We start from the raw sequence: 27,191 nt of genomic DNA, 5'->3' as shown, positions 1-27,191 counted from the left end.
CAATCTCAATCCTATCCTATCCTACCTAGGTATCCATGCATTCATTCACCTATCCATCTAACCCTAAACCAAACCCCTAACCCTAACCCTAGCCCTCAATTCTCAATACCCGTTAATCACTACTCATACCTTCACACCTTTACAATATCCCCATCCCATTTCCGAACTCTCAACTCTCGACTGTCAAAAATTGAAGCCCTTGTACTCAGTCTCCGAATAAAGAAAGAAGCAAAGGTATCAGTAGAGAAACACCTTCCCGACTTGATACTAATTGCATCATAATGAAGACTCGTTTACCAGGGAAGAGATCTTTCATATATATAACCAGAGCGAGAAGCCTGTATACTCTACTACCTGGTAGTACAGATAAACTTAGTTATATCGGACTGAAATTTTCGATCAATCAAATCCGGTATATTTATGATTTCGGTATAAAAAATGGTGGTTTAAGTTTTATAATCAAAATTTATATCCGGTTTTAGCTCCAAACTTTAATATTTTCGAAAAATATTATATAATTATAGCCAATCAAGTTTACTTATCCAAAATTCAGCTTATTCAGTCAAATCTCCTATCAAGATTTATACTGGATTCGTGAAAAAAGTATCTGGTATATTAGTTTTGCCCAAAAATCCAGTATTCCTATATAAAAAGTAATCAAATCAGAAAATTATTCTGATATATCCAAGATTCCGGTATATCCCAGTCCGGTATAGCCAAGTTTTTCTGTAGAGATGAAATTGATCATTATGTAGCAAGAAGAATCATAGATTATTACTTAAATATTATTATACATTGTACACACCACTTGTACACGCTCTCTCCTATCCTCATTGCCATCTATAAAAAGATGCAATTACCGAGCTCATCCTCCATGCTCTTTGCCTGTATATATTTACCCCTTACTCTAGTAAATACCTGGGATGATTCTGTACCTAACAATCTCCTTGTATCTCTTCCAGTCCTCACCATACTTTCTCTCACACTTCTCCTCGTCTCTCATTTCTCTATGCACTAACAAGACTCCAAAGTAAATCACATAGAAGTATGTGATGATCATACCCCAGCCCCTAGCTGCACCTTGCGTGACTTCTGTATGTACTGCTGGTCCACTGTACACGAAAGATCCATCTGCGAGGGATTGGCCTGGTTTTGGGGCTACCGAGCTGTGGTTGATTAAATAACCAGCAATACCAGTAGGAAGACAATAAGACCAAGCCATGATCCAATCACCGGCATAGTTGATATGACGAGCAACACCCCACCAACCAGAAATGAGAAGTTTGGAGCCGGATTTTGTCTCCATGTACTTGAGATGTGCGACACGAGGATCTGTCGGGTCAGTTCTGAAGCGGTTCTTCTCATTATTAGCGCCACGGAAGATGTAGTATCCTATAGCTAAAACTGCGAGAACGCCGCTGGTGCCAAAGACACCGAGGGAAAGTGGGTAGACGGCGAGGTAACGAGCTTGAAGAGAATAGATGAATGGAACCCAGACTAAGTCTCCAAATGATAACATGAGTCCGAAGCCATCTGTGGTAATGTCCATGGTAGTGAGGATAGCATTTTCCATCCAGTATGAATCAAGTACATATAGTGTTTGAAATGCTGTAATCAACGCGATACTGTCGGTGATGTATCCGTAAGTCTTGTATTGGTGAGCAACAAATGCATAATCCATCAGAAGCCACCCCATGAGACCTGGTCGTAGCTCACAGAATTCTTTGATATCAAATTCGCCAAGTAATGGGAGAGTCACTCTTGGGTTGAGTTCTCTTCCAATAAACCAATCATATAGCATATTTCCAGAATGACCACCAGCAGCCAACTCGCGCAGTTCAGAGTTGCCAGGCTTAACACTGAAACTGCGGATGTAAACGAAAGTTGCGAGGCCGTAGGAGATGATGATGTTCGCTGTAAGTATTTGTAGATAATTGTCGTAGATGAAAGTCCAGACTGGGAAGTCTGCTCCTTGGGCGATAGTTCCTGCAGCGCATAGAGCAAATGTAAACATGGTAGAAGACCAAGCTGCGCGATTCGTTAGCAAAACGCTGTACCATTCATTCGATCGTGTAGGTACATACTATTGAACTTGTACTTGAGCTTTCCACCACTTGCCAGTTCGACACCTAACTTCTCTTCACCTGGCAAAACTCTGTGTAAAACCATGCTCAGAAAGTAGTAGCCTACTACTTTGAGAAACACATCCCAACTTAACAAGCCCGCAAGTCCATTTGCGGGCCATCCTACTTCTTGTTTGAGATTGTTGATTGTGAGCGTCGAAGGAGAGAGCGAAGAGGGAACTGGACAGCCGGAAATGTCATTGCAGAGAAAGGTCGTCGCATAGCAAAGAAGGGGTAATCCAAAAGATATACCGAAAGCTCCTAATCTGCAAGACAATCAGTACATGTCGATGAGCCTGCAGTTGAAACGAGCTACTTACGGTCCACCAAACTCATACCCATGAGGCTCAGCTACTTTAGAGACCGTGGTCTTCTTGGGAGCCATGTTGAAGAAGTTGTGAAGCTTTCACTCAGGATGTGCTGGTTGAGAAGTTTCTGAAATGTGAATTGTCGAAGTATTCAGAAATTACACTCAGCGAAGGTTGAGGAGTAAGATTTTCAAGATATATCTTGACAACTTTAAATCGTCATATAAGAGCCAAAAGAGGCACCGCAAAGTATAAATTATCGTGTCATTCGGATGTGAAGATTCCGTTCAGAAGAATTGATCCTTGTCGTGCGTGCATCTTGCATTGATGATCGAAGAAGAGCTGTTTTGGGAAAGATGGAGATTGGAGATGGCCCAAGCTTCTTTCTTCGGAGGCAAAATAGGGATCCGAGATACCGTCATGAGGGAGGGTTTGATTGAGTGAAGGTTAGAGTGAAGTCTGAAATGAAAGATAGAGTGAGGTCTAGATTGAGTGAGGGCTTGAGTGAAGTCTGAAATGGGTACAGATAATAATGACAAATAACAATTACCACTACCAGTGACAAACTGTTGACCTCGGTTCATGTTCAGACACTCCTTTCTCAATGTTTACGTAAGGAGTTAATCATCATGTTAATCATCATGGAAGAGCTTCTATGATACCCGTACATAGTAGGTATGGATTACCATTGAACTTTCATACCCTGCAATAAACCCCTTCATTGTACGGAGTAGAGAAGCGGGAGTCACTCATTCACTATATCATTACCTAGATAGGCATGTCTACACTGCAGATATAACATCTCAGTATATCGAAGACTAGAGGTGCTTCCAAAGACTGTTATCTGCTGGAGGTCTCTGTATTCCGATGCCAACTGTATTATCAATAGACAACTATATGAGGATTATATTACCTACCTACCTGTGTACCTACCTACTAGGTACCTACCTACCAACTACTACCCAGTATGTTAGAACTACCTAGTCCCAATCTGCTTCAATTGATGGTGATGCCGTACCCTACGTGAATGGACGAGGTGTGTTTCGAAAAAGGATCTAGATTTTGGATTGCTTGACTGTACAAGCTGCCTGGTCCCGCTGCTGCTCACATTCAGATAGATCGCCAGAATGTCATAGGCTGAAGACTGGTGAACATATGGAGCTTGCTCTGCTGAAATATACGGAGTGTCATGTGACATCAAAGTTTAGCGCGTTTTATATCCTTGTTTACTCTTCAGGCTGGCCCGATTGTCAACAAACCCCCCAGAGCTTTTATTAATAACTAGCGTTTTCGATTTCATCATTCAATTCTTGGACTTCCAACTACAAACATACCGTACATTGTACATGATACAATTCATTCGTGTCATTGATAAGGGTGAATTTGACACTTCTCTTGAACACTCGATTATTCACAACTCACTGTAATTACATTTGTTGGATATACCATCGACTGATATTCCATCGATTTTGTTGCGCTATTAATTATGGCGTCTCCTCCGCGTCGTCGTTCTTCTCGACTTCGTACTCCAGCTAAAGTATGTATAGCTTTCCTATTATCATTGTAACAAATGTTGGGACTATGTACTAGGTACTTATCACTTACTTTAGACACTGCAAAATACAACTCCCCAACTCACATCTCTCGCCGAAGATGATGAGGGTCCTGCCTATCCTTCCCTCCCGAACCTTTCGTCTCCTGTTCAAGCGCCCCAAACACCAGCTACCTCCGGTCGCATTGTCCCACCTAGAGAAGAAATGCATCCATCCATGACTCATAAATCTACCACACAAAAGCCCGACTCAGGACTCCGTCATGGCTTTGTTGATATCAATGCCAAGGGTGACGACCAGCCCTCTGGTGTTCAACAAAAAACTCCCTCAAAGATTGGTATCAGCTCCCCAACTTTCGATTTTCGATTCGCTCGACCTGCACCTGTTCTTGGTCCCGAAGCTCAACGTATGATGGATGAACTACGTGAAGAGGCCCTCCGTATCAAAGCTAAACTTGCTGCGGAGCGAGAGATGGAACAAAGAAACAATCCAGAGGGTAGCCAAACGGGAACCCGAAGAATTGCGCAGGCGAAGGGTAAAGTTAGTAGATACAGTGATGTTCACATGGCAGAGTGAGTTTTGTTTGAAAGTCTCGAATTATTTGAAGGACATTCAATCTACCAAAGCAATTGAATATTTGAAGAGCTACAGCCCTAACTTCGTACAGGTTCAAAAAGATGGACAGTATCGCCAATCATCCATCCTCCTTCCGAGCTCAACCAGGCAGAGTTACTCCTACTGCGAAAGCTCTTAAGCGCACACAATCGAAGGCTAAGCTAGGTGACAGAGATGCCACCCTTAGCGAAGATTCCTCCCAAGATGCCGAGAGTGAACGACTTGAAAATACTGCACCTGCCAAGCGTGCTCGTCAACGCATGACGGATGATACTTCCACTCAACGACCAATATCTCGTGGCAAGACTGAATCGATGGCAATGCCTTCTACTCCCCGTCACAAGATCTCCGGCATTCCTGCGCATTTGACAACACCCACACAATCATCTTTGGCTCGTGCCCAAAGTGTTAAGCAATCTTCAACTCAAATACCAAGCTTGTCAAGATCGCCATCAAAACCAAATTTGCAGAGCACCCCCCGCGGTATGTTGAAGTCTGCTACAATGAACAATATTGCTGGATCAATGACTGCACCAAGTAAATCCATGCTCCGAACCCCAAGCAGATTCGACCGTATGAAGTCTATCTTGAAGCATACAAGCTCCAGCTTCAGCTCAAAAAAAGCAGAAAAGGCGCCGGTTATTCCTTCAATTGCTAGGAGCCCAAGCAAGTCAAATCTTGCGAGAGACCTACCCTCTGTTCCCACAACACCTATTGGTGTCAGCCGCTCTAAGAGTATGAAGCATGTTGGATTCACGCCAGAGACAAAAAAGCACAGTGAAGCTAAGCACAACGAAACTATTGTTGCACAATCTCCATCTCCAGTAAAGTCCGGCATTCCTCGCTCAACATCAAAGTCCAATATAAAAATCACTTCCTCAATTGCTCCCCGCAAGCCTGTATCTCAACAAGGACCCACTGATGGACAGGCAAAAGATACTGAAACATCTGAAACTAAAGCAGTAGAGTACCCTTCCCTCGCTGGAGTTAGACCCCTTCCAGACCCACCTCGTCAAGCTCCTCCTCCACACCTTCCTCCTTCAGTCCCCGGCACCTTTACTTTCCGCAGTGATCATACTATCAGCTTCGGTGCTTCTCCAAAGGGATTTGGTCCATCTCCTAATCAAGCCACTGTCCGCCAAGTCCGTCGAAGTATATTTCCTGATGCTATGCCTGGTAGTTTTCCTGATGGCAACAAGGAGAACACCAACCCTCCTGTTCGTGAATCGAGCAAAAAATCAACTAACCTTTCAGTTATGCCAACTGTTCCCCATGGAATGTCAAACAAGAAGCGTAGGAGAGTTGAGTCCGACGGCGAAGAGGAAACAAGATCACCAAAGAAGCAAAAGGCTCCAGAGGGCGCTATGCTAATGGCTCCAAGACTTCAATCTGGAAAGAACGTTGTTGCCTCGTCGAATGCCACCCCAAGCCCTGCCAAAAAAAGAGGCCTGACTTTGAGTCGACTCAACATGCTTGCACGACCAAAGAGCCGAAAGTGATCGATTTGACGATTTCCAGTCAATGATAGCTGTCTATCATCGACTAAATAATCTTAATTAATGGCAATTGCCCATTTATTCTTGTTTATACATTCATACGAATCTTGTATGTTCAGGATTTGTTTCTAATAGGATTGGAGTACATGGTTGGCGTCAACCTGGAAATATCGCATATTCATGCATCACAAATTGGAGGATGTGTTTCATAGTGGCTGGATTTGCCTGGATTACTACATTAGGAGCTGTTATTATGTTATTCTTCTCGATAACGGAGTTCCAAGAGGTCATGATTCATGTTTGTGTAGTTAGGTCGAAACTCCAGGTTGCTCTTTCTTAATTATAATGATAAATGAATAAAAAGCTGCTTGTTTTTAAGTTTCCCTCGCACCTGCCTACTAGAAAAAATGGTGACATGATTCTCCAACGCTGACTCTCGAATTCCTCTCCTATTCTCTTCTCTTTAAACAACATCAAATATACCAAATATACCTAGCATAGGGGCCGCGTCAATCAGCAGTAACTGAGACACCATGCTGGCACCTTTTTACTTTCGTTTACTCTTTTTCATTCTTTGAACTATAACTACGCACTCTCGTTTCATTGTCCAAATTATTGATTCATTCGACTATCCGCTATATGTAATACAACCCCAATTAGAATATTAGCAACACCGCTCTCGGGTTTGAAATCACGGCCCTCTGGAACGCACAAATATGACCGGTCGTCAAGGAACCCCTCGTCCAGCTACTTCAACATTCATTGAACTCCGTCCTCGCACTCGCCATACGATCTCTGTTCCGCCCCTCTCGCTAGCAAGTACTGTGTCGGATTCTCCGAAAGCCCTTGGTGCCCCGATCACGCCAATTGTTACTCCTCTCGTTCCTCATCATGCTCATACTTCCCATCCCCACACTCACCCAACACCAACTCGACCACCGACTCCCGCTCAGCTTACCCCAACAATAACCGCCCTCCGTACGATCCAAAAGTCCTCGGATCCCTCTTTCGTCTGTACGATATGCTGGTCTCCCCAATATTTACCTTCCACGCCACGGGTCTTGGGGCGGTCATCTAGAATTGTCTGTCATCAATGTTGGAGAGCAGTTTTGGATTTAAGTATATGTTGGGTTTGTGGGGAATGCATTGTGAGAGGCGATGAGGTAGTTAGTTTGGGGTGGTGTTTTTGGCATCGAGGATGTTTTGGGTGTTTGCTTTGCGGGGTTAGGTTAGGAGAAAGAGTTTTGAAGGAGTGTGAAAGTGAGTGTGAGAATGGGAGGGGAAGATATGGGAATAATGGGGAGGAGGCATGTGGAGATCGAAGGAAAGGAACAGAGTTGGATAAAATTCCGCTTTGCGAGTGGTGCGAGACGGAGACGAAGATTAAGGGGTATGGAGAAAAGAAGGTGTTGGAGAGGGGATTGGAAAATGTGACGAAGTCTGATGGTGGGTTGACGAGATGTAGATTGGAGAAATTGGATGAGGATAAGGGGTTGGGAAGGAATTCGAACCTGAATTTGAATGGCAAGAAAGATTTCGTGGTTGGATTAGATGGGGAAGAAAGAGAAGAAACGGGGCCTTCTCCAACTTCGCCATCTTCTAGTGTTTCGCCGACGAGTATGACGGACAAATCATCTAAATCATCTACGATGAATGAAAGGAAGATCAGAAAAATCATACGGGATTCTTCTACTCCTCAGGTATGTGTCCCAGTCCAATTCAGTCTAGTCTTGAACATTCATATTAACACCGTTCAAAAGGAAGAAGTTGCACTCCTAAGTGACGCCGCCAAAATGGGTGTATCCGAAGACGGAAACCCAGACGACTCCACCCATTCCCACAGCGATACTGAACCCGCCCATTTCGGCCAAGCCGACCCATCTACTTCATCGTCATCAACTTCCTCTCCCCCATCAGACATCTACGTCTCCATCTACGATCCTGCTGGTCAAGCATTCGTGCCTAGTAAGACCAAACCGCTTCCAAAATGGATGTCATTGCTTCCGAATAATGTACATCGCGAACGGGAAGAAACAGAAGGCGATACTAGTCAGAAGAAATCACAAGCAGCGGTTTCGAGAGCGAAGCTTCCAGAAGCATATGCGGATGGGGCTTCATCTAGTCATTCGGATGATTGTCAGGGAGATCATGGCCCATTTACGTCGTGTCCAACGGAGGAGGGCCTGACGGGGGTTTTTCCTCGGGAACATTCAGGGCAGGTGACGCCTAAAGGTATTTTATTATTGTTCTTCTGTTTCATATATTATTATGTACTAGAACGTTCGATCTTGAGATATCTGACACTCCCAGATCGACTCTCCTTCCGAGAACGAGCCAATTCTGCCTCTGAAAGCACATCAGATAGTACCCGACGTCCATCCGCATCAACTCTTTCATCTCTCGCCCTTCCTAGCCCCCATCAAAAAGCATGCAAAACCACTCGTCCTCGCTCCGTCTCCATCGAAGAAAAGCTTCCCCGCCCACATCAACATCCCGCATCTGCCTATCGTCGTGCAAACCGCTCCAGCACTATTGAATCCGCCTGTATCAAACCTAAGGGTCTAGTCCGAATAATTCCACACCCCGAACACACACCGCGGGACGTTTCAGAGAGACCGCTAACCCCCTATCCCAAAATTGACAGTCCGGATCCCTTCCAAACCCAGCACATTTCCTCATCCTCTTCTACTCCCCACCCAAACTCGAAACCCACCCTCCTACACTCCCCCCTCTCAAACTTCATCACACCTCGAAAGGGCTCTTGCTGCGGACTCAGCACCTCTCTCGAAAGCGCATCGGTAGGAGAAATAAAGAGAAGAGAACGCGGAGAATCGAGTTTTGACTCCGTGTTTGAGAGTTTCCCGCGCCCGGAAATCGGGAAGAATAATAGTAATTATGCGTCGAGTTTATGTCGCAGTCCGAAATTGGGATTTTTGGAAAAGGGGAATGAGTATTTGGAGTATATGTCGGGGGTGATATTGCCTGGGGGAGGGAGAGAGGGGGATGCGGGGAAGGAGGGGGGGAAGGAGGGGATTGTAGAGAAGATTCGGAGACAGAGGGTTGGGACTGTGAGGTATGTTGTTTTTATTTCTTCTGAAGAAAGAAACTGTTTGGGGTTTCAGGATTGGGGGGAATCTTTTTCGAGAAGAGAATCTTCATGACATACTAACACAATATCCCCCACAGTCTCGGCCAAGTAGCCCAGAACGTCAAGGAAGAAAAAGAAAGAAAGCGCGCGGAAACACAGATTCAAACGGAATGGAACTGGCTTGATCATGAATCTAAAACTCACACGCCAAATGCAATTGTGGAACAAGACGCGAATGCGCAAGTGGGGAGTGGTAGAAGCTCGAGACGGAATAGAGGGGTGAGTGAGGATGAGGTAGGAAGGTTGTCGAGGGATGGGAGTAGAATGAGTGGGAGGAGGCGGAGGGGGACGAGTGGGGAGGAGAGGGGACAGGCGAGTAGGGTGGGGAGTAGGAAGGAGAGGGAGAGGGAAAGGGAAAGGGAGAAGATAGAGAGGGATAGGTTGGAAAAAGGAGATAGTAAAGGGAAAGGGAAGGAGAAGCTAGTAGAGAAGGAAGAGAGTCGTATAAAGGTTGAGGATGATGTTGGTGGTGGCGTCGATGAGAGTAGGGAGCAGTTGAAGAGGGAATTGAAGGGGCTGTTTGGTGAGGAGTGATGTCTCCCGGAAGGTGGAATGGATAATGAGACATGGAGATCGAGATTGAGCGAGAAATAAATTGTTATGGGTGGCTATGGATATGGATAGACTGTGGATAGTGCTACGAGTAGGAAATTCAACGAGAACCTGAGGAGACCTAGACAAAATACACCAAGATAATACATATTGCGATTAGTTTTTTGATCTTTTTGACCGCTAAATACTTTTCAACTCCATAAGCAATATCGTTCGTTTTCGTATACGATTGCGATTATGACCCATTGTATGATGACAGATTCTGTAATGCCAGGTATACTCTATGACTCTGGTAAATTCCCTTTTTAATACATTTAAAGCTCCTTCAAGACCTTCTTTAATTCCTCAACAACAGCGTCACCAACCTCAACAGTCTTATTCGAGCCACCGATGTCGGCGGTTCTGACTCCCTTCTCGATAGTTCTGCGGACAGCTTCTTCGACGGCTTTGGCTTCGACTGGGAGGTTGAGAGAATATTTGAGCATCATGGCCACGGAGAGGATGGTACCAATGGGGTTTACGATGCCCTTGCCACTGATGTCTGGGGCGGAGCCTAGAGGAAATTGTTAGATCTGAACATGGAATAATGATGGAAAGGAGGTAAAACAACAAGCGGCAAAGAAACATACCGTGAATTGGCTCGTAAATACCATTACACCTGCTCTTTCCATCTGGGACACCACTCAAACTTGCACTTGGCAAGAGTCCAATACTACCAGGAATAACACTGGCCTCATCACTGATAATATCTCCAAACAAATTGCTCGTCACTACGATACCGTTCAACTTTCTTGGGTCTTTTACCATCAACATGGCCGCACTATCAATCAAATGATGTCCGATCTTCAATTGTGGGAACTCCGCAGCCATGACGTCGGTGACAGTTTTACGCCATAACCTCGATGTCGCGAGAACGTTTGCCTTGTCCAAACTCCAAACTGGTGCTGGGGGGTCTTGCGCAAGGGCAAGATTTGCTGCTAATCTTGTCACACGCTCGATTTCCTCTCTGCTATATGGTTCTGTGTCCCAAGCCTTTCCATCTCCGTCGTCCTCCTTTCTCTCTCCGAAGTAAATGCCTCCGGTCAATTCTCGCACAATGCAGAAATCGACGCCTTCGCAGACCTTTTCTTTCAATGGGGAGATCTCGGTCAAGGTAGGTGATGCGAAATTACAAGGTCGGAGGTTTCCGTATGTGCCCATTTGTTTACGGAGAGCAAGGATTCCTTGCTCAGGACGTACTTTTCCGGTTCCCCATTTTGGACCACCGATTGCGCCAAGAAGAACGGCATCGGCGTTTTTGGCAGCTTCGAGAGCTTCGGTTGTGAGAGGCTCACCGTGGGCATCAATTGAGCACTGTATTGGGGATGAGTTGTAAGTATGAGACTTGGAAGCCAAGGAGCTTAAGTGTGGAGACTTACACCACCCAAGAGATGTTCTTGGAAATTGAACTTTCCAACTGATGGTCTATCGCTTTCTACAACTTTCAGGACTTTGATAGCTTCCGCTACAACCTAATTAGAAGAGTTAATTAGCAAGTTTCCTTCTCCAGTTGTTGAATTTGAAGCTTTGAATGGCTGTGCAATACAATTTCCAACCCCGTATTCTCTCCACAAACAGGTATTAGAGCAACAAGTAAACAAACATACCTCAGGACCGCAGTGATCACCACCAAAAACCACAATATTATGAGTTGACATCTTTGCAGTGAGAAGTGTCCTTTAATGAATATTCGACAATTATAAGTACAATGGGTATTTAAGAAGAGAGGAATGATTGAATTGTGTTGTTTGGGGACGAGAAAATGTTTGGGGAACAAGAATGACTTTATTGAATGCCCCGCCCCCACTAAGTCCGACTTCGGAGTGAAGCTCCACGCCCGAACTCGGAAATCGGGACGTCGTCAATATGGGTAGGTGGTGATTGGATGATTTGAGGTTAGGGACAACACGATTGTTTCTCTACATGTTGTTAGAGAAATTGAGTTTGAATCATTCGAATGGACTTAAAACATGAAGAGCTTTGAAATTCAGATATATTCAAAAATTCAGATGCTCTTCATCCGATCCAGCATGTACATAGGCTGACTACTGGACATTTATTGGAAAACGTCTAGACAATCTATATACGAGCTCGATGAATATCAGGTAGGTTAAGGTGTATATATATATGTATGCATTTGTTTTGTGTTATTGCTAAGCATCCAAAGAATCCTTAAATCATTGCACTTCTCCATGCATACTGCAATAATCAATCCCAACTCCGCTTTATCCTTTCCCTTTTCCCCTTTCCCCTTTTGCCCTTCCCCCATTCTTTTCGGTCGTAAATCTTATTCTTGTATTATATCTTGGGAATCATGCATAGTGACTTTGATCTGTGTTGTATATGCTCTTTGAACGGGGGTATCTGTGTCGACAAAAGAAAACAGGTAAAAAAAACGTTGGTGGTAGAGAGGTGTTAAAAACAAGAAAGTTTGAAAAATATCCTCCATCTGATGGGGTTTCTTCCGGTGGCAGTAGAAACCAAAGGTAAAGTAAAAAAAGGCTGAAGCTTAAAATTATGATCCATCAAGCTCCAAATCTCAAATTTGACATGTAATATATCAATTCGATGTTTAATCAACGAAATGATCTGAAAGATTTGTGGGCAAGAGGAGAAGAAGGCAGACCCCTCTTCTCTCTTGCAGACTCTCGCACACGACCGTTCCGCATGTTTGGTGTTAGGGCACAAAAGGCACATATGTAAACCTTTGGTAGTGTCCTTCGATCTGGGATATTGACACATTGTCCATGAAGCCAATTCTCACAAGACTCACTTGAAACGAATTAGACAACGTAGGCTGTAACAGTAGTGGCAAACTCACCATTGGATCATGAAAGAGTCCCCCTCCGCATTATTACAGATACACCGAGTAGTACCACTCCTCGAGCTGGATGGTGTTGCTCCATCGGGAGAATTGTTAGAAGACGAAGTATATTCTGCGTAGCGACCTGGTCGAGGGGTTGTATCGGAGTACAGACGGAGATGTCTTCCATTTTTTGACATTTGTTGATTACTTCGACGCTCTCTGACCACCTTCCGCAAAGCAGAAGCTGCATCTCCGATCTTGAGCTCATCAAGTACCGTTTCTGCCTCACTCATCTCATCGATGCTCGTGTGCTGACCCGAGGACCGACTATAGCCGCTTGTACTTGTGCTTGGTCTGCGAAAGTCACTAGAGGAAGCATCGAATAGATCAAATCTGGGTGGTTTCTGCTGAGGTAGATTGAAAGAGTTGTTTCGACTTGGAATGATGATTGGTTCGTCATCAGTAGAAGAATCATATTCTGACTCATAATCGATGACTTGAGATGATGACCGTCGCAAACTTCTCACCGATTCATCGTCAACAACAACAGTAGCTCGACCATTACTACCAATGGCGAGCTTGACATCTCGTCGAAGTTTTGGTAATACAGCTGGAGATTCAGGAATAGAAGTAAGATTTGGATGACGCTGCTGTTTCACAGGAGATAAACGTCCCGAGTTAAAGCGTGGTGGTTCTTGTCGAGAATGTTAGCTTGAAATCAGGGAATAAGAATATCCGAACTATACCACTACGACGTTGATCCCTATTACTCTCACTGACACTCCGTCGAGTACCAGCCCGTACAGACCCCTTGACTGGCGAGCTAGCAGTTCTCCTATCTATTCGATACCCCATACTACCCTCTCTGAAACTTCTTGATCGACGAAGTTCTTCTTGCTCGCGTGTATATTCTCGAACTTGATGTTGATACGGTTCGAGTTGCTCTAGATTTCGCATCGGACTAGTAGTTGCTCTTGATTCTGGCAAGGTCATATTTTCTAATCCTCCTTGGGACGTACTGCCTGTACTAGGGCGACTGTATATTATACCAGGATCGACCACGCCATGAAAATTCTCCATCGCTATTGAATTCGAGGTTGCTGTCGCACTACTAAAAGCTAACAGTGGAAGTGACGTGGGGAGTGCTGAAGTTATTGGTAAGGAAGTTTTTGAGGCTATCTGTCTATGTCGTTTGCGGGGTTCAGCTTCAACTTTGGATGCGCTTGATTTTTGAGGCGATGGATTCACTGATTCTTGAAACATCTGGTTGTTTCGTCCCCAATCAATAGAATTGCTTGCCCTATGACCTTGTTGGAAAATACCCGCTGAATCGGTTGAGAAATCCAAATCCATACCATCCATACTAGTATCCCATATTGCTTTATTACTTGCAAAGAATGGGGTTGATACTGGTGCAGTTATTGGATAACCGAATGGATCCATAGCTGTTGAGGACTGTGCTACCAATTGAGGGAGGTGATTATTTGAGTCAGAAGACTCAAAGCGATTACCTTGAACTGGAGCATTATTCGATACATTGAACATTTTTGGGGCTAATTTCCTAGTACCTTTTCCAATAGAATGTGGAGGTGTAGCAGTTTGACCACTGAAAGGATCATCCAACCTTTTCTTTGACTTTTGGGGGGTCTTGGAAACATCACTAAATCGTGCTCTGGAAGCAGGTTGCGGGACAGTAGTAGCAGATATCTGTTTGTTGGGGGATGTGGTATGAGCTATTGCAAACCCAGAATTTGGTGACAATTGATGCATGTGCATTCCCATATCTGTCACCATATCTCCCTCAACACTATAATGTCCATTGTGAGTCAGGGATGACAGTGCTTGAGCTGTTGAAGTATCAACAAACGGCCGTTGCCCATTGACGAGACGCCCAGGTGTTGCGTTGAACATAGAATAATCTTCTGCAAATTGTGGGGTCCATCCTCCCTGGCTCCCTTCATAACTTGCTTGCTGCTCCCAACTCATTGCAACTCCTCCCGTCCGCCCTTTTGAAATGGGGTTCGAGAATCAAGTCTGGCCAGCCTCCTTCTATACTGCATACATTCAGACCCCAGTGTTTCAATCCTCTTGTTGATATGACTTCTGATCCAATCACTCCAAAAACCCAAAGCCTTTATCAATTGATAAAAGATATTTCCTGATAACAAGACTTTTTCTGCGAAGTGGAGCTCTTTGAGTTTTGCTTAGCAAATGTAATCCTCCTTGATCTACCCGCAGCCAGCCGCCCGCTCCCGAAATGATGGGTTCCCGAAACTTGTTGCAGAGGCAGTTGAAGATAACTCGATGGGAAGGACTCGATATAGTTGCAAAGCACTATTGGTATCGAGGGCGTGAATAATTTACAGCATGGCAAAGATGTATATCTGTTTGATTTTTCTTGAAGCTGGTTTCACATGTGGTCAGCAAAGATTCTGGGGGGTATTCAAGAAGGGAATAGTAGATAACGTCAGTACTCACCAGAACAATCAACAGACAATTGCCACAACAACAGATATTTTCAAAGAAAGATGCCAAATCTGAGGTCAGAGGTCGAAATTGAGACGTCTACTCCAGCTACCAAAATAGCGGGGATTGTTCCAGGCAACCGGAAGGTATATCCACTCTCAATTCGCTACAGTAGCTACTTCAGGTGCTCTGAAGTCGGTGTCAGAGTCATACAAGGGTTGTCCAATCCAATCTAGGGAAGATCTCTTGCTCAAATAGAAGGTACAAGATCATAACGAGCTTCATTAGCGATGGTTGTAAAACATTACAATTAGTAGAGCTCTGGTCTATAGGGTTGCTCGAGGGATAGCACCGTACGGAAAACACCAAGACCTATGTAGGAGGTATGTTGGAGATCTTCAAGTGTCTAGATGGTCAAATGAAAGTGGAGGCAAGCCTTCTTTGGTCGGAAATGCTGAAGATGGCGGTATAGAAATGGAGTGTTGCTGGGCCAATTCAACACCAGACGCAAGCAAATTAAAATAGTGTGAATAGTGCAAAGACGGCGTGAGAGTGAAGAGAAAGTAGTGGGAGACAAATCAAGGAAACTTTTTTCGACCGAGCGAACGAAGGGGGTTTCCTTCCCGTTCTGAGATATGACCGGGGCGTTTGAGCCGGATAAGTTGGGGGGGGAAGGGGGTGTGTGAAGGATCTGGGCTGAGAGGAGCAAATGAATGGATAAAAATCAAAGATTACACATTACCGTGAGACGAGAGAGCGGATGAATATAACGATGGGATGGATAGTTCAATTATAATTATATCATAGATGTAGAGATGTAGATATAAGAAAAGAAAAGAATATAAAATCATCACGCGAATAGATCATGTTGTCTCCGTCTGTAATTACGAGCTATCTACGAGTATCTAGGTACAATCGTTGTGTTGTATTGACTTTGAAATGGCGCCTTGGCACTTCGACATCGGCCTGTGCTCCAGAGATACAGGTACCTAGCAACCCATCATTATCATTATCATTATCATTATCATTATTATCACCATTATCACCATCATCACCATCATTACCATCATTACCATTATCATCATTATCACCATCATCACTATTATTACTATTATCACTATTATTATTATTATTATTACTATTATTATTATCATCATCATTAAACGGCCCTGAATGTCCGTCCAATCAGTTTATGCTGTCTTTTGAGGGACAATTATTGATGAATCTCCAAATCTCCAATCTCCAATCTCCAATCTCCAAATCTCCAAATCTCCAATCTCCAATCTCCAATCTCCAAATCTCCAAATCTCCAATCTCCAATCTCCAATCTCCAAATCTCCAAATCTCCAATCTCCAAATCTCCAATCTCCAAATCTCCAATCTCCAACATCTCATATCGTGATTGGTGATATTTATTTACAACTTGCTGCGTACCCAAGCTTCTCGTACTCTACACCATTCTTCTCTATACCAATAGTGAGCCAGCTTCTCCACGGGCCAAATACTATATCTGCGATGCAACAGATATTGAGTATCAGGATAAACGCCCATTTGCTGCTGGTCATGTTGGCTACACATATTTGACGATTGTGGGTGCGATGTCAAATACATTCATGCAGGATGTTATGGTGAGGTATGTAAGTTCGATTGAGTTCAGACGTGAGAGAGGGAGGTGATGCATGTGTATATTTAGAGGAGCTTTTAGACTAACAGCATCTGTGAAATAAAACCTCAGAGTGAAGACAAGGTCGCTGCAAATACTGAAAGGAAACTCATAAAGCACTCTTGTCTGGTGGTAGATGAGGAGTACAAGATGGCATGCTATGTTCTGCTCTCTGGACTTTGAGGTTTCCATATTCGCGGACATCATGTTCACAGGAACTGTCTTTTTTATCGACGGGCCATTCCTCCAGTTCAGAACGCTCCTGAAGTTTGAGTATCTCTCGTGGTATTAATACATGTTTAGTACACACACTCCAATGCAGCGTAGGATTATGAGGTGAGTACCTAGGTAAATGGTTGGTACTCCGCTATTCCATACGACGTCCATTGTCAAATGGTAGTCATTAAAGGTACTTTTTATGTTCTCAGGTTGCAAACATTTGCCACAAAGTACTCATGTCGTCTCTTTCTCTTGGGTTAGATTTTTGATTGGCATCATCTTCAAAACATTCTTCGGTACCAAAAAGACCCATGGATCCAACCCCGTCCCAATAAGGATCTGTCATGATATCAACCATTTCCACCCTCTTCCCGGGGTGTAAATTCGTCATTCTGAGTATCAATCTCTTTGCATCATTATCAAGATTGGGATAATCAGCTTCAGTCCATTGCCCAAAAGGTTCATACTCTTCAGCTCGCTCCTCATTCTCTTCAATCATTTTCCAAAGATCCTCCAAGAGCTCGCCTGCTTTCTCATCATCCACATGCTTTGCAAGCGCATCCGGAAGCGGCCCAAAGTTCGAAAGCAACTTGCCCAAGATCACCCGCTCCAATTCTACAGATAGACTATCAAAATCGAGGTGAAAGGATTCAACCCCTGTGAGCACGAAAAGACACTGAAAAGAGCCATGTTGTTGGAAACTGGGACTCTGTAAGGATTGAATTTGATTTGCCAAAAGTCCAAGAGAAAATACCTCCGAATGCTTCCCCATTCCCCTCCCCAGTTGACCTTCTGGACTTTGCCACATCACTTTTCCTATCTTATGGTTTAGAAGATGCGTGTCTGTGACGTACAAAGCACCATCTAAATCGCCCAATTGCACCTTTTCAAGGCAAAATTTGGTTTCCATATTAACAAACCGGTCTATGAAAACGTTGTCGGGCTTCACATCTAGAGTATACGAATAAGGTCAGGAGAGAGCTCTGGGCAAAAGTTGGGAATGGATTAAGATAGCCAACCAATATGTATCCAATTTCTCGCGTGCATATCTTTCAATGCCAGGCCAAGCTCTTTGAGGATGGCCTTTCTTGCTTGCAAAGGAAGAGGAGGACAGTCATTTATCATTTCAAGCACGTTGGATGTGGCATAAACGTAGACAAGTACTCGGTTCTCCTTGTCTTCTTCTACTCGATGTCGTATTTGACGAACTTCGACGGATTCCTTTTTGAGCTCTCGCGAATGCTCAAATATCGAGCGGGCAACAGGCTTCAATACGAAGGCCATATTGTCCTTTATACAGCCTCATGCAGATCAGCCTGGTACAGCTGGCCATCTTTGCAACGAGAAGCACGCCAAATTATGATCTCGGAACTCACCCAGAGGTCAGATGGATGTTGAACTCCGGATCTTTGTTTAGGTGTTTGTAGATAACACGAACCGACTTATATACCTGACCGGAGCGGCCAACGAGTGTTGAGATCATTCTCACACTCTTGAGAGGACGATTATGATTTACAATAATGTAATCCACGATTAACATTATATAAGAAATCAACAAAGGTAACAGGAGAGGAGAGGAGAGGTCATCAAGCTCTATAGGTTTGCGATGCTCAATAACAATATTGTTGTAGAAGGATTGAGTGGATAGATAGAGATTGGAGTGTCTTATACTGAGATACAATAGGGATTGAGATTTCTTTACTAAGTAATTGTTCGAAAAGACTTCACGATGCGCTACATACCCCATCTCTAGAACAACAGTCGCCCAACATCAGGCTTGTCTCATCTACTTAAGTAACTAAAATACTTCCACTGAAAACAACAATCGTTTTGAATACTTGGGCAATGTTGACCTCAGACAATCGTACTGTCATCGCCAGTTTCATTCCAAGAAAGGGGCAACTGAGTCATTGGTCCATCGCCATTGTAATGCTGTCACAAAGCTTCCTTTTGCCTTTTCTCGAAAACAGCCTAATGCACCTAAGAGCGCCTTCGCGAATCTATGTCCAATCTGGAGGAAATACGCCTTTTCCCAATTACAAGCTCTGTCCTGATTATCTAATGATCACTTCTTCTAAGCCCTCGCTCCAATCCATAACTTCCGCTCCTCTATCGTATCCGATATCTAAACAAACGATATACAACTCTCATGATAAAACGGCACAGGAGCCATCGAACTTTCGCGAGATTCGTCACGATAAATTGCTTGTTTACTCATCTCGACTAACGCATGAATTGACGTCCAAGTCTACACACCTCTAGCGCCTTCATTGATTCTCTCTCGGTGAACCATCGGCACGACTTTACTCCACCGCACGAGCCGTCTAACTACAACCAACGTCAAAAGATACCTTGATCTATATGTTCTCAATATGAACCACACAATTGGGACGTTACTTCTTCTATCTGAAGTGTTTGCATCTGTTCCGTATCCTCCATCCCGCTTTCATCCCATGATCCACACTCACATCCTTCTCCGGATCTCACGGTACTGTAAGATATCTTACCCACCAGCACAACGCATAAATCTCCATATCACTTTCCCATCTTCCTTCCCTGCACGATTACTATGACTATTTTTTCGCCATCCTCGATCCCTCCAGAAATCTTCGTCCCCTGTTTTCCATTTCCTTATCGAGACTTTCTATCCCGCCTTATGACTCTTCTAGCGTATAGCACATCTCACACCCTGTCTTTCGTACCATTTCTGAGTTCTCTTGGACATCTACGATAGTTTCAGTCCGGCTGCTTCAAACCCTGTATTACGCCATCTCTTCCGAATTCTTCTAGCTTTCCAGCTAAATGTGTTCTACATTATCCACTTTTCCAAGATCCGACTACTCTAAGCCCTATATCCATATTCCTGCTAAGATCCCCCATTACCTATCACCACCGATCCCACCATTCCGACTTACCAACCTCGCCAACCACCTCCATATCTTACACCCTTATCCCTCAACCATACCACACACACTACTAACGGCATAACCTCTCAAACTCACCCCAACCCACTCCATCCACTTCACGCGTCCAGTTTCCTCGCACTCGCCCTCGACTCGTACCAACCCCGAACCCGTGGAATTTTCAGACGAAAGAAAAAAGTCCCTTCATTCTCCAATCTCTATCTAACAACCACACAGTCTAAAATCTTAACTTCATACACTCTAACGAGTTCAAGTATCTTCATTATTATCATTTAAGCGCTTCTTCGAAGCACTATTCTAAACCTCAGACACCCTAACAAAATACACCAAACATTTAGAAACATATTATACGCGTCCGATGAATAGCACTTCCTTTATCCACTATTCGCCATCCGGGATAGTCATACGGGCCTCTAAAAACACAATACATGACATTAACTATTAGTACATACGAGCAGAACACGTGTGAGCATCCAACAAGTTGATCAGTTAAATCCGAAAATCCATCATCGTCCACAACCCCGAATCATTGCAAGCCCTACGATCCAGACCCTCCCATCTCAAATCCCAAGATCACCCAGTAATGCTACGGCCCGTCTGCTCACTAGATACCTACCAACACAACCATATAGTCAGCTCATCATGTGATATCACAAATACCTCATCAATAAAATCATTCGATCATGACATCTAGATCGCCATGGTATTATAGGTAGGCAGACATCAATAACAAAAACCAACACTCACCATATCTTTCCTCTCCACCAATCCCCTGCCCGATACCCCGAGTTTTGTCCCTGCTCCCCTTCCCAGTTCCTATTCCTATTGCCTGGTATACCCCAGCGAAGGAACGATAAAGTATAGTATTTCTGGTATTATTCCTTCGCATACAAGCGAGTCATACATATATACATATAAATATATACATATATACATGGTATCTTGATGTCTCGATGTCTCGATTGGGAAAAGCTGAGTGTGCTGGGTCGGTAGCTGAAGTGGAAAAAAGCAATGCGATTAGAAAGGAGAGCGAGGGGGATATCGTATCTTAGTATCTACGATCGAGAATTAGGTAACACGATGGGAAGGAAAGTGCAGTCGGTGACAGTCAGTCAGTGTATGCAAATTAGATTTTACTCATAGATCATAGAATTAGAATTTGAGAAACAATCTCCTAGCTGATTCTGTCATTTCCATCTATCTATCTATTCAAAGTTTCAAACATCCACTGTACAACATTCAACATGCAGAAAGTTGAGACTCGATATAGAAAACTTAAAAGTATATTTCTTATTTCATGTTCCAAACTCCTAAACTAAATTGGCCATTGCACGCCTGGCTGTCTGCCTCGCGCCCGCTCATGTTGCATGCAAGCGCTCAAATCTCATGATAGGACTCTACTCTATCAAACCCATCGCTATGCTACCTAACCTAACCTACATGATGCTATATACCGCCCACCCAGAAAAATTCCCATCTCAATGAAATCCCCAAAGACAAAACCGGTCCCCAACCCAATTATTTTTTCCTCTTCTGTTTGCGCCTGCCTTTGCCTTTCTCGCCTCCCTAATCTTCACTCTTTCTGCATCTTCATTCCCCGTCTGTTTTCTCCTTTCTCGTAAAATCATAACACACGCCTGCCTGCAGATACTCGTCTTGTGCTTGCGATAAAGCTTGTACTGTGAATATGAAAGAAAGCCGTTTTTGTCCCCCAAGTCCAAGTGTTCCTTTTCCTTTCCCTAGCTTGTCTGTCCTGCATCCGCCATACCTTTCCTGGACCATCCCGCCAACCAATCCCCGACCCAACAACCGTGCTCCCAAAACGAAAGTGGAATGAAATAAGTGAGAGAATAAAGATGCATGGTATCCCGCCCGGCGCCTTACTACTGGATCTGTAACTAAAAATCTCGTTGTCTCCTGCTTCTTAGATGCTTGTCTGCCTTTCTCCTCTGTTGTCAAAATAAAAGAAATAAGAGCGATCAAATAAAAGAGTATAGTATGTGTTTCAAAGAAAGTAGAAGAAAAATAGAAAATAAAAAGTCTTTCATCATGTACACCAAATCAAATCATGTAAACACAAACTCGCGGATAAGAAGAAAGGAGAACATTGGTAGATGGAGAAGAAGACGAAAATCATTATATCATAGGACTCAAGCCATCTATCGGACTACCTAAAACTGACTTCCTCTGATATCGAGGTGTCGAAGTAACACTAGGTGTCATTGGTGAAGATTGGTGCGGATTCGAAGTAATAGAATCGTGAGCTTTTGATTTCGCCATATTCGAAGCGCCGAGTGCACGAGAGTGGCTAGATTCACGTCGGCGTTTCGGTGCATCTTTAATCTTCGGATGAGTGTGACACTGTTAATTATTCATATTAGTCTCCAGTTCATTTTAATTGATAGGGCCAGAAATTATCAAGAACCCACTGATTCCAAATTCTCCGATATGAAGTATGAAATACGGTGTGTGCTCGGACTCTTGAGGTGAGAAGATATGAAACTTACTTTGTAAGCATGTCGGAACCAAGTGGTTCCCTTTTTCTTGCTACTGACTAGAGCCACCCATTCATTACAGCTTCCACACAGACCCTCCCATACATCGGGATTTCCGTCCATGCGTCGCGTTTCTTGCGGCTCTTGAAATGGCTGTCCAGTTGCGGCTGAAATACCATGTGTGAAACTTTTATCATACTGTAGGTCAGATGTTAGTAACGGTTGGGTTTGAAAGAAAACTTTGGCCTAAAGCGCCGGAGAATACATACCCAGAATGCGCTGTTCTTCAGTACGAGCCATCTTCCTGGTTTGCAAATGCCACACCATCCTTCTCTCTTGTTTCCATGGCCCCGCACCCATCTTGGTGTGTATAAATCTCCGTCAAAGCGTAGTTCTTGCTCGTGAGGAATGAGATCAGGATCCGATGGGTTCATATCTTCTGGCGGAGGTGCCAACTGCTCTTCATGTAAGGACGCGTAAAGATCAGGGGGATCACTCAAATCAGAGTAATGAGTATGTAATGCATGTGGATCTGCGTTACTTTGAAGCATGCGGAAGAGACCGTGACAAAGTAAAGGAGGTGGTGTGTCAAATTGATGGGGCTCATGGTATGAATGAGAAGGTAAAAGCATACTATTCCGTTGATAAGCTAGGTTGTTGGCCATCATAAATGGATGTTGTTGCGTCTGTAAGTTGACCATGTTGAGAGGCAAGTGGGGATTAGATATCGTTGGTGAAGAATGTCGGGATGACATTTGAGGTTGGTGAGGAGATTGAAATGATTCTTGACCCTGATGGTAGACGAATGGAGAAGGGCGTCTACTCGGTGCAGGAGCGTATGATCCCGTAGACCACCTCTTGCTTCTATTGCTATCCATATTATATGGTGCTGAGCGCATACTAGGCCGAGGTGAGGGAGATGCTCTGCCTCTACTTTGAGTTCGTACCAATTCGGATCTATTTTGTGGGGTCATTCTAGGGGATGCTACTGGCGATAATTGTGTTGACGACATCAAAGAATTTCTATTTGATAGAGGCGGATAATCTGAAGTGAAAGAAGGTGCTTCTGACAATGTAGTTGAAAAATCCTCGTATGATGGCATTTCAGAAAGAGCCCCCGTGGTTGACAATGTGAAGGAAGAGCCAGACATCCTCCGCGAACTCCATGGTCGCTCCAAACTAGGTCGATCAGAGTCCATTCCAGGTCCACATCTCAGATCGAGAATTGGTACGGCCTCGTCCGTCGTATAAGCTTGGCCCATGTGCATGTCTGTATCCAGACCTTGCATTTCCATACCGTCGTCACAAGGTTTCGTGTTCCAATGATCCGTGAAATCGAATTCAGAGAAAGCTTTGCTGTTGACGGAAACAGTATGATTCTGATGCTGTTCACGGTCGCCAACCGATGATTGTGGAAAGAAATCTTGATGAACTGCATAATCTTGAGAAAGCCCATTGTGCATTGGCTGCATTGGCATCGTTGAAGAGTCCCATGCTGGTAAAGTATAGTTGCCCTGCTCTGGCATGCAGTATGAGAACCCCGTCTCATGTATGGTGGCAGGACGAGGTCTGATGGTTGGATTTGGTGGTGTTGTTGTTGACCACATACCTAATCCTATAGGCTCTTGCTTCATAGACATCTCGTTGGGATCCATGGTAGAAGCTGATGGAAATGACCGTGGGGGACAATCTCCTCTGAACTTGTTATTTTGATTAAAAGCAAAAGAAGATTGTGGTTGAAAAGAATGGCGGCTAGGGCTAGATGTAAGTAAAGATGATATCGGAACAAGGGGTCAATGTGGTTTCTTACGATTGCGCCTGGCTTGAATCCATGACAGTAAATCAAGTTCAGTTGACTATAGTTAAGAGTCGATTAACTATCAGGATCGTCGTCAGCGTTAGATAGTTTTGTAGAAAAGAAAGTAATATATAATGATCCACCGATCCGGGGTGTCGGCAAGGTCGATGTAGGTCCGGGAGGGATTATAAGAATTTGTATGTAACTTCAACAGATATGATAAGATCCGAGGGATGCGCAACTCTGATATGATATATGTAGGGAATGCGTAAAGTTTCCGGTGAAACGAAATTGAACAACGATGTCTCGCGATGAGAATATGTGGGTATGGTTACTATGTATCTGCAAGTAGATAGTGTCGGGCAGCGGAAATGAGTGTGATGAGTTGAGCTATGCACTTGGGGAAAAGTAGTATAGAAACAAACTCGTTTGGTGATCGACGTAGCCTGGCTTGAAATTTATGAGAGCCAGCTCCCAGTATATAGATGAACGAAAAGCGAGATTAAAGAGACCTTAAAGGAGTGACTGGTCGAATAGAGCAGGAAGAGTTGCGATTGGGACGACGCGAAAAAGGTGGAAGAGGGGCAGTGCAGAGATCCATGAGGTATAAGAAAGGGAAAATACTTGAAATGGTCGAGGGACGCCTGTCGTGATTTGCAGCCCTGCCCGGGATCGGGATGTCGTTCTTAGACCCATGCCAGCGTCGTTCCTGATACAAGCCAAACCTCACAAAACTTGTGTGGTCGAGACCTGGAAAGTACGCTTTGCCGGAAAGGCTTGGCTTTGCATGGGTAGGTGAAGTGGGGGGGGAGAGGGAGGTGTGGTGGGAAGGACAGATGAGCTGTGCGAATAGTAGCTGAAGTTAGTATCTAAGTGGGTTAGTAGTATTTAGCAATATGAGTGAGCACAATTGCACTTGGTTGCAGTATCGAAGTTGCAAGGCTGCTGGTTGGGTCTAGGGACTGGTCCACTGCCGCTGACCCATCATGGAACGACATCATTCGATATGAGATATGTATGTGTGTATGTGTTCATCCAGCAAGAGAGTTTAGAGGGCACTACGAGTAGAGGGAGGTGGCTTGTCTTGTCTCATCCGACGCCACTACACTTTAGAGGTGCAGTATCTGGGGTAAGGCAGGTAGGCTGAGGGAGTATATAACGATACCGTCGGTCCCACATAAGGAGAGTTTTTTCCCTGGAGGTTGGTGAGAATTAAGCTACCATGACGATGGCGACGGTGGTGACTCTGGTGCTTGTACCACGGTGGTATTGCACAGTTGGACATCGACCTGTTTCCAATTATTATCATGAGCCCACGGACTATCCCAACGGGGTGCTATGGGGATGGATTTGTAACGGCTAGAGTAACCTCTAATTGAGGTTTGTCAAAAAAGTCCGAGGTCAACGGACAACCAATGATGCCCGAAGATGGCGTCGAACGAGGAATTGACAAATGCTGTTTGAAGTAATTAGTAAGTTTGTGAGTGGTGAATGGCAAAGTTGGAAAGTTTGGGGTCTCTTTTCTCCACTGGTGATGAGCAAATGGTACCATGAGTAGATTAGTCGGACGGGTAAGGATACTTCGTAGATTAGAAACTAGGTTTATGTTTGAGGATCATTTTTCACACGGAAACAGGGGTGCTCCACGATTTTAGCTGTACAACAAAGCATATCAGCCCTAATATGATATAATAGATCATGTATGATATATAATATATAATATATATACGAATAAGAAGAATGCTCAAACCTAATTGTCTACCTAATCGTTTCTATGTATAAGGAAGAAGCTTTCGAAAGGATTAGGGATCCTCGTATGGTCGACGTGTAGTAAAAGTAAATGATATTGGTCTGGGAGAGGGGGGAGGGGGGACGGGTCTGGAAGTACAGAGGAGATAGGTAATTCCTCATATGTACTGTATATTGTATACTAAAAGTATATCTTGGCTGGCTAAAGTGGCACAGAAGTGATAAATCCCCAATACTCAATCACCAATAACCAATCATTATTTGTTTATCATTTATTTAACAACGGCTTTTCAATCATTTCCACACCTGAAAATCCGACCAGTGCATCTATCTATTTTAAGCTAGACGTACAGTACCGAATGTACCCCTTCATCAATGTGAATTGATGGCTGACAGAAGTAAGAGAAGTAAGACGATATAAAAATAATTACTGTCATTTTTAGCAATCCCTAAATTAATCTTCTTTCCCAATAATCACTGTGTCTAGCCATCCATCCCATCCTCCCTTTTCTCATACTTTGCTACTTGCATCGTCTCTCAATACTCTCTTATGAAATAGACGAAGTAAGAGATTGTAAGAGAACCGAGGATTCTGATTTGAAATAGTTTCAAATTCTCCAACGATGAAGCTTCCGACTTGAAGAATCTTGCTCGCTCTCTGTCATTGTTTGTACTTCACCGCTCCACAAATTGAACACCGCCAGAATCTTAACTCGCACTCTTAATTTCTTAAACTCACTTCAGAAGTCCTCATCTTGGCAAGTTTCCATCATCCTATTGCAATAATCCATGTATCGTGCATCCTCGGTAGTGTTTGAGACAAGCATCATGAAACTTTAAACAGGGGAAGACCCAAGTAAGAGAGGTAAGAGATTCGAACCAATTAACTTGATGAAGTAGACGTCCCGAATGAACCGACTGTCAGTCTGAGGGTAAGAAAGCTAAATCTTTCATACAAACTAAAACTAGTAGGTAAATACTTTAGATGAAGGGGAAACATATCATCACATTCTAAAATATCGTATCTACTTAGTTTGTAACAAATTGCTGACTTCCCTTTTCTTTCTAGCTATTCTCTGTCGTTGAAACCAATTTGATTAACTGGCTGGGCGACTCACTAGCTGAGGAGATGGAGGCTCGCTCTTTCCCTCTTTCAATATCAAATCTAGATACCGATTGATGCCGAGAAACCTTGATACCTGTCACATAATAGTCGATTAGTCGGCGACTGTATGTC

The 27,191-nt window shown here is 43.9% G+C and overlaps 8 protein-coding genes across 8 annotated transcripts; 3 read left to right on the top strand and 5 right to left on the bottom strand.

Annotated features, from left to right (window-relative positions):
* Positions 1-728: 728 nt before the first annotated feature.
* Positions 729-2,908, bottom strand: EAE98_001768 (uncharacterized protein). The gene is made up of 3 exons (XM_038949387.1): positions 2,444-2,908; positions 2,085-2,389; positions 729-2,028 (listed from the first exon to the last, which is right to left on the bottom strand). The coding sequence occupies exons 1-3, from the start codon at positions 2,506-2,508 to the stop codon at positions 908-910; spliced, it is 1,491 nt and encodes a 496-aa protein (XP_038814372.1). The 5' UTR covers positions 2,509-2,908; the 3' UTR covers positions 729-907.
* Positions 2,909-3,917: 1,009 nt separating this feature from the next.
* EAE98_001767 (uncharacterized protein) lies at positions 3,918-6,098 on the top strand (the record flags this gene model as incomplete). Its single annotated transcript, XM_038949386.1, has 3 exons — positions 3,918-3,968; positions 4,042-4,556; positions 4,652-6,098. The coding sequence occupies 3 exons, from the start codon at positions 3,918-3,920 to the stop codon at positions 6,096-6,098; spliced, it is 2,013 nt and encodes a 670-aa protein (XP_038814371.1).
* A 713-nt stretch (positions 6,099-6,811) lies between these two features.
* On the top strand, positions 6,812-9,777 carry EAE98_001766 (uncharacterized protein; the record flags this gene model as incomplete). The annotated part of the gene is made up of 4 exons (XM_038949385.1): positions 6,812-7,795; positions 7,856-8,327; positions 8,373-9,168; positions 9,282-9,777. 4 exons carry the CDS (start codon positions 6,812-6,814, stop codon positions 9,775-9,777), a joined length of 2,748 nt encoding a protein of 915 aa, XP_038814370.1.
* A 332-nt stretch (positions 9,778-10,109) lies between these two features.
* Positions 10,110-11,492, bottom strand: EAE98_001765 (uncharacterized protein; the record flags this gene model as incomplete). Its single annotated transcript, XM_038949384.1, has 4 exons — positions 10,110-10,348; positions 10,425-11,148; positions 11,214-11,306; positions 11,442-11,492. The coding sequence occupies 4 exons, from the start codon at positions 11,490-11,492 to the stop codon at positions 10,110-10,112; spliced, it is 1,107 nt and encodes a 368-aa protein (XP_038814369.1).
* A 918-nt stretch (positions 11,493-12,410) lies between these two features.
* On the bottom strand, positions 12,411-14,626 carry EAE98_001764 (uncharacterized protein; the record flags this gene model as incomplete). Its single annotated transcript, XM_038949383.1, has 3 exons — positions 12,411-12,606; positions 12,656-13,334; positions 13,387-14,626. 3 exons carry the CDS (start codon positions 14,624-14,626, stop codon positions 12,411-12,413), a joined length of 2,115 nt encoding a protein of 704 aa, XP_038814368.1.
* Positions 14,627-16,325: 1,699 nt separating this feature from the next.
* Positions 16,326-16,952, top strand: EAE98_001763 (uncharacterized protein; the record flags this gene model as incomplete). The annotated part of the gene is made up of 3 exons (XM_038949382.1): positions 16,326-16,504; positions 16,584-16,739; positions 16,820-16,952. The coding sequence occupies 3 exons, from the start codon at positions 16,326-16,328 to the stop codon at positions 16,950-16,952; spliced, it is 468 nt and encodes a 155-aa protein (XP_038814367.1).
* Positions 16,953-17,193: 241 nt separating this feature from the next.
* Positions 17,194-18,272, bottom strand: EAE98_001762 (uncharacterized protein; the record flags this gene model as incomplete). Its single annotated transcript, XM_038949381.1, has 2 exons — positions 17,194-17,939; positions 18,008-18,272. The coding sequence occupies 2 exons, from the start codon at positions 18,270-18,272 to the stop codon at positions 17,194-17,196; spliced, it is 1,011 nt and encodes a 336-aa protein (XP_038814366.1).
* Positions 18,273-22,048: 3,776 nt separating this feature from the next.
* On the bottom strand, positions 22,049-24,240 carry EAE98_001761 (uncharacterized protein; the record flags this gene model as incomplete). Its single annotated transcript, XM_038949380.1, has 4 exons — positions 22,049-22,273; positions 22,420-22,605; positions 22,677-24,159; positions 24,218-24,240. The coding sequence occupies 4 exons, from the start codon at positions 24,238-24,240 to the stop codon at positions 22,049-22,051; spliced, it is 1,917 nt and encodes a 638-aa protein (XP_038814365.1).
* Between the last annotated feature and the right edge of the window lie 2,951 nt (positions 24,241-27,191).

Source organism: Botrytis deweyae (genome assembly GCF_014898535.1).
Source record: "Botrytis deweyae strain B1 chromosome Unknown BDEW_003, whole genome shotgun sequence".
In the NCBI taxonomy this organism is placed as follows: Eukaryota; Fungi; Ascomycota; class Leotiomycetes; order Helotiales; family Sclerotiniaceae; genus Botrytis; species Botrytis deweyae.
Note: the sequence above shows the minus strand (reverse complement) of the source record. Positions and strands in the feature narration are given on the sequence as shown.

Excerpts from the sequence above, each read along its gene's own strand:
- EAE98_001768 (XM_038949387.1), bottom strand. The coding sequence starts at position 2,508 with ATGGCTCCCAAGAAGACCACGGTCTCTAAAGTAGCTGAGCCTCATGGG. Across the intron at positions 2,390-2,443 it reads GGGTATGAGTTTGGTGGACC|ATTAGGAGCTTTCGGTATAT; the intron begins GTAAGTAGCTCG and ends ATTGTCTTGCAG. Across the intron at positions 2,029-2,084 it reads GCTCAAGTACAAGTTCAATA|CTTGGTCTTCTACCATGTTT; the intron begins GTATGTACCTAC and ends CGAATCGCGCAG.